Below are 7,342 nucleotides of genomic sequence, written 5' to 3' on the forward strand. Positions count from 1 at the left end.
CAAAACCCGCGAGAATCAGTGAATTGAATTTCACCGTTGTAGAAATCAACGTCATCAAAACCCGCAAGAATCAGTGAATTGAATTTCACCGTTGTAGATATCAACGTTAACAAAACCCGTAAAACCTATAGTGTCTTAAAATTCACCGAGGTGGAAGATTGAAAGAGTGAAAAATTGAAAGATTGGAAGATTGATAGGTTGAAGAAGTGTAAAATTTCGAACGAACCTACTCAAATAAAAAAAAAAAAAAAAAAGGCCCCACAGTCGTGCATTATCCACGAAATCATTTGTGTCACAACTTTTGCAATAACCGTGCCTCAAGCACAGAAGATACGTGCCCTACATGAAGAGGCGCTGAAGAAACCTCAAGATCGTCAAGACATAAGCGCAAGAGGAAAATTTCGGTGACAGATCCCCGACATTTCGCCGACGGATACCATACGGATGTGCTGAAGTCAACTGGACGAACACAACGGAACAATTGCATTATGTTTATGGTCATTTCACTCGTACTGTAAGTCTCGTTAAATAATTTAGATCAACAGACGTTATTCAATTAACTTTGGATCAGTAGCTTTAACTAGAATTTTAGAAAATGGCACCCATCGCGAAAGATCTTGCTAAACTTCTTCCAACGTTTAATGGATTGCAAGGCGTCCCCATTCGTGAATTCATTGATAAATGTGACCGCGCCTTTAAACGATGTCCAGACTCCGAGAAGGAGGAGCTCTATGAGCACGTATACAGCAAGATCACTGGTAGTGCGTATAGGAGAATTCAGGGTAGAGTTATAGAGGACTACCAAGACCTCAAAAATGAATTATTGACAATATACGAGGAAAAGGGTACAAATAGGCAATGGGAACTAGAGCTAAGCATTTGCAGGCAACGTGCTGGAGAATCAATCGATTCTTTTTACCAGAGAATCGAACGTTTATGCATAAAAATTATAGAATCAGGCCCTGCTAAAACTAAGTCAGACAAAGAATTCTACCATAATCTGATCACTACAAAAGCTAAAGATTGTTTTATAGCCGGTTTAAATGAAAAAATGCGCGATATGTTAAGGATAAGGAACCCCAAAGATTTGATAAAAGCATACCAAATAGCTTCAGACGAAGAAAGACTGAAGATAACTGAAGATCGAATAAGCCAATTTTCCAAATCAGTTACTTTGGATAGAAGTAAAATTACTTGTCAACACTGTGATAAGACAGGACATTCAATGAAAAATTGTTTCAAATTAGGAAAAAACCAAAAACCAGAGGCTATTAATGCATGTACAAATGACGAATGCGATGAAAATGAAGAACCATTCGAACCTGATTCCCAAGAAATAAATTACTGCTCTCAAAATTGTTCAGAACTAATAAACGAGTGCTGCATTACAAAAGAAATTACTTGCGATGAATGTCATCGAGTTTATCCAGTAGACAGTAACAGATTAGCATGTTTCTTTTGCAAAAAGCCAGGACACGTGCAAGCTAATTGCTTCAAAAGAAGAGCCATGCTAGCCTCTAAGCCTACTCCAAATAATGCCAATCAACAACCAAATTTTGTAAATCGGACAGCGTTAGTGAGCGGAACGAGGTCCATGGTAGGAGAAACCCGCTCAACCCAAACAACGAAGGATTAGAAATGATAGAGCATAAGATCAGCCTTTTAGGATCACCTAACAATGTAATTCTTTCCGTACCCGAGTTGAACCAATCTCAAAATTTGTTTATGGTAGACACTGGAGCTTACCCATGTCTTATAAAAAAAAAATTCATCTCGCAACAATCTGATATAAATCTTGATGAAAAAATTAAACTAAAGGGATTAGCTAGTGATTCACAAGCGTTCACAATCGGAACGATCGAACTTACTTTTAATTGCGGAGAGGAAATAAGACCAATTAAATTTCATGTTGTAGATGATACGTTAGGCTTTGCTCAAGATGGCCTCATTGGAAATTACCTCCTAACAAAATTCAATAACGCTGCAATAAATTACAAACATCGAGGTACAGAAAAATCAGAATTACTTTTGGGCAGTCGTAGGTACAAATTGATTCAGCAGAGGAAGTTATTGATTCCCGCCAGAACCGAAATTTTAGCTGACATCCCCGTTGTCAGTGAAATGTCAATGTCCGATGGCAGATTAGGAAAAACAGAAATAAGACCGGGAATCTTTATTGGTGAAAGCTTCGTGAAAATTCTACCGAATATGACGGCAATTACGAGTCTAATCAATTTTACTGAAAAGGACTGTATCGTTGAAATCGATCCTCAACGAGCCTTTGAAATATGCGATAATACTGCGAGTGACACGCAAACGATTAATGTCATTAATGAAAATCATTCGGCTGATAGAATAGACAAGTTGAAAAATGCCTTAAGATTAGATCATCTCAACCCGAAGAGAAGAAAGTATATTGGAATGTTGTACCAAATTTAATGACCTTTTCTACTTAGAAGGAGATATCTTACCAGGAAACCAACGCGTGTTCTCACAAAATAAAACTTACGGACGAAACGCCTGTCCATATTAGACAATACAGATATCCGGAAATTCATAAAACGGAAGTAGACAGACAAATGACAGATCTTTTGGAAAAGGGGATAATTAGGGATTCCGAATCACCTTGGAATTCGCCTATTTGGATAGTACCTAAAAAGTTGGATGCATCGGGAAAAAGGAAATGGAGAATAGTGGTGGATTACCGTAAATTAAACGAAAAGACGATCGGTGACTCCTATCCTCTTCCGAACATAGTTGACATTCTCGATCAGCTGGGCAACTCAAAATATTTTACCGTACTTGATATGGCCAGTGGCTTTCATCAGATACCAATGGATCCTTCTGACACTAGGAAAACCGCTTTTTCAACTTCTAGCGGACACTTTGAATATATCCGCATGTCCTTCGGATTAAAAAATGCGCCTTCCACTTTCCAAAGCTTAACTAATACCGTTCTGTCAGGCTTACAAGGATTGAAATGTTTAGTATATTTGGATGACATTATAATCTATGCAAACTCACTCCAAAACCATAATGAAAAATTTGAAGCCATATTACGAAAATTAAGAAAATATAATTTACGACTACAGCCGGATAAGTGTGAATTCCTTCGGAAGGAAGTAACTTATTTAGGACATCTCATATCTGAGGACGGGATAAAACCTGACCCAAGTAAAATCAAGGCGGTTAAAGAATTCCCTACGCCAAAAACTCCAACCAACATAAAATCTTTCCTTGGATTAGTAGGTTACTACCGACGGTTTATCAATAATTTCTCATTAATTGCAAAACCAATGACAGAATTATTACGGAAGGATAAACCATTCGAGTGGACATCTCTGCAACAGAAATCGTTTGAGGAATTGAAAAATGCATTGGTATCTGATTCTATCCTGATATACCCGGATTATGCACAGACTTTTAATCTAACTACAGACGCCAGCAGCACAGCTGTAGGTGCAATCTTATCACAAGGCGCACCAGGCGACGATAGACCCATAGCCTACGCGTCACGAACCTTGAACACAGCTGAAACAAACTACTCGACGATCGAGCGCGAACTTCTTGCAATAGTATGAGCCGTACAGCACTTCAGACCCTACCTTTTCGGTAGAAAATTCAAAATATTCACAGACCATAGACCTTTGACTTGGCTTTTCAACGCCAAAAATCCAAATAGTAAATTGGTTCGATGGCAAATTAAACTCTCGGAATACGAGTACGAAATTCATTATAAACCAGGAAAGAAGAACCAAAATGCAGATGCATTAAGTAGAAACCCTATAGAACCACACGCAGACATAAGCCAGGTTTACGTGACAAATTCAGAACATTCCTTTCCAAGGTACGCAGACTATTTGAACATTGTAAAAACAACGATGATACAAAATCCAAACATCGTAGAGGTTCATGATGACCTTTTTAATCGAAATGACAATTATACACACACTGTCTCTACGGACTTCGAAATGAATAAAGGGATAGCTCTAGAATTCAAAACTAGATACGGTCATGTCGAGCAACTCAAGGACCAATCCGATCTTCATTCGACCGCGAAACTACAACTGTCAGACCGTAATATATATTACCTAATGACCAAGCAAAATTATTGGGATAAGCCAACCTATGAGGATATTTATATTAGTTTGATAAATTTCAGGAAAATGTTAGAATTAGATTCCATTAAGTCCGTTTCTATGCCAAGAATAGCTTGCGGACTTGATCGTCTAGCTTGGCATAAGATTCGTACTATGCTGCGATACGTATTTCAAGGATCTGGTATTAAAATTTCAATTTGTACAAACCTTAAAACAAATCTGACACCACATCAAACTCAAGATATTATCAAAGAATACCACAACAGTCCTTCAGGTGGACACCAAGGTGTAAGCCGAACTATAAATCGAATCAAAGAAAGGTATCATTGGGATTCGATGAAACATGACGTGAAGAACTACGTGCGAAATTGTATAACCTGTCAAAAATCTAAAACCGATCGACGAAAGACCAAAATGCCCATGAAAATTACGACAAGCAGTAGTAAGCCATTTGAGAAGGTTTTCTTAGACATAGTGGGACCACTTCCTACTACTAAATCCGGACATAGTTACATACTCACTTTACAGGATGACCTCACTAAATTCTCGCAAGCCTATCCTTTAAGAGCGGCTACAGCTGAACACACAGCCGAGGCTTTTATTCGAAATTTCATTTTCAATTACGGAGTTCCACAATCTATTCTGACTGACCAAGGTACTAACTTCATGAGCGAGCTTTTCACTCGAGTTACGAAAATACTGAAAATTAAAAAATTAAACTGTACCGCATACCATCCGCAGACTAACGGTGCTCTTGAACGGAGTCATGGTACCCTCAAGGACTATTTAAGATGTATGTCAGCCATCGATAATTGGAACGAATCTCTACCCATGTATATTCTCGCTTACAACACAACCCCGCATACAATAACCAAAATCTCACCTTATGAACTCATATATGGACAGATAGCTAGAATTCCTTGCAGAGTAGCGCACGACCCAGAGGAAGAAACATATAAAGATTACGCTCGACGACTTTCTGAAAAATTAAGCGATAGCCAGAAAATCGCGAAAGAAAACATCATCAGTTCTAAAGAGAAATCAAAATTGAATTATGATCAGGTAATAAGACCCCAAACCTTCAAACCAGGGGATCTAGTTTTGGCAGCCAACGAGACCGCAGGACCGTTAGATCCGAAATTTCATGGACCTTATCCAATTACCAAACAGATTAATGAATTAAATTTTGAGTTAAAGATTAAAGGCAAATTAAAAATTTTACATGCAAACAAACTGAAATTATATCACGAGACTGTTGTCTGACTGCTTTCAGGCTCCTCGGAACCGTCCAGGGAAATTATAAAGACATACCATACGAAAATTCAGCTGGACTTTACTATGAAGAGGTTGGAACAGTTAAGTTATATTCAACTGAGTGGCGAATAGTAACTTTTCTTGACTTGAGTCATTTTTTCGACCAATTAGACAGAATAGCGATACTCTCGGAAAAGGTTAAAGCAGCGTGCAGGACGGATGGTAGTAGAATGATAACATGCAGAAAGTATTTAGACTCATTAGATCATGTAGTGATAGGACTCAAAGAAAAACAAACTGATTTGCAAGATTTTCTTGGCTTTTACGACGCATCCGAACCTAAGAGCAATAGAAATAAGAGAGGGTGGTTCGACGGAATAGGACATGTTTTCCAAGAAATTTTTGGTTTGGTTGATAACGAGGACGGGGAAAGGTTTGATGCGGAAATTGAAAAGCTAACCAAAGGAGAAAGAAAAACCCTCGAATTGGTTAAAGAACAAGCAACAATAGTATCAAGCACGATCCAAAATTTCAATGACACGGTCCAACATCTTAATAAGAACGAGGCGATGATTAACAAAAATCTGAAGGATATTGGTAAAGATATATATATAATATTCAACAATACCCATACCACACACGTAACTCAGTTGATAGACGAAAATTTTATGGTGCTTAATGTAATGATAGAGACGTTCTTGATCGATCTTAGCAATATTATGGACGCAATTCTCTTCAGCCAACAAAGCATCGTACACCCAGTCATTATGAGACCTAGTCAACTCGTAATTGAACTACGATCTATAATCAATAATATACCCACCGATCTACATTTTGCTTTAACACCGAACCTCCAAAACATCCACGATTTAATGAAGGGAATCTCTGTAGAGAGCTCAAAAACCGAATCAAAATTAGTTTTCATTATTCGGATCCCTCTGATCCATGATAAGGAATACAAAATGTATCAGGTCAACCCGTTGCCAACCAAACACGAAAGCAATAAATTCTTGTTTATCAAACCAAAAATAAAAAAATTTGGTATTACAGCTACCAGACAAAATTATGTCATTTTAGATGATTCAATGACGATGTGTAAACTGATCAAGAACGACTATTGGATCTGCAGACAAACGCAACCAGTATTCCTAACTCACGCTAGCAGTAGCTGCGAAGTCTCATTGTTCCTCAATGCAAGTCCAATTCCAGAAACATGCGATATCAGACTGGCAGAATTAACAAATCCATTATGGATTCAAATTCAGAAACAAAACAAATGATTATACGTCCTACCGAAACCCGAATTACTTACAGTAAGTTGTTCCGTGAACGACCACATACAAGACATTAGAATGCAGAGGACAGGAATTTTAAAATCAGATGCGAATTGCAAGGGCTATACGAGCTCAGCAATGTTAATACCAAATAGAATCTACAATAAGACTGTCAATAGAATATTTATGCCAACAGTGGACATAAGGTCAGACGACTGTTGTGAAGATCTATCAGAGGTTTTGAATATTACTCAGCTCAATTTCGACGATTCCAATTTTGTAAAAAAATTCAATTTAGAAGACCTGACTATTGCTAGTCATAAGTTAAAAGTGATAAAAGAATCTGCCGATGAAATCCTAAAACAACAAGATGAAGAAACGACTTCCCGCAGAGTCAGTTACTTAGCTTATTTTGTAACTTCAATCATCACTATTTATATTATATACAAATTATTGAGTTGGTGCAAAACGTACCAAAATCCAACTCCGGGTAACTCAACTGGACTCGGAGGAATGATTCAAAATGTTATTGTAAACTGCTGTAAACCTCAAGGAAATCGTGCTCCAGTAGCCGTCGTCATGCCGGACATAACGGATGACGAGGAGGAACCTGTTACCGAATCACTTAGATTGAGATGTCGTGATGGCCGAGATCTTAGAGCGTAACCATTTTTATAAACGAAAATTATATCTAATATCTTTGTATACACTGTT

The 7,342-nt window shown here is 37.8% G+C and overlaps 1 protein-coding gene across 1 annotated transcript; it reads left to right on the plus strand.

Moving 5' to 3' along the window:
• Positions 1 to 341: 341 nt before the first annotated feature.
• On the plus strand, positions 342 to 6,702 carry LOC125501494. Its single transcript, XM_048657648.1, has 3 exons — positions 342 to 514; positions 5,374 to 5,951; positions 6,432 to 6,702. Exons 1-3 carry the CDS (start codon positions 489 to 491, stop codon positions 6,632 to 6,634), a joined length of 807 nt encoding a protein of 268 aa, XP_048513605.1. The 5' UTR covers positions 342 to 488; the 3' UTR covers positions 6,635 to 6,702.
• Positions 6,703 to 7,342: the final 640 nt, after the last annotated feature.

Source organism: Athalia rosae, chromosome 6 (genome assembly GCF_917208135.1).
Source record: "Athalia rosae chromosome 6, iyAthRosa1.1, whole genome shotgun sequence".
In the NCBI taxonomy this organism is placed as follows: Eukaryota; Metazoa; Arthropoda; class Insecta; order Hymenoptera; family Athaliidae; genus Athalia; species Athalia rosae.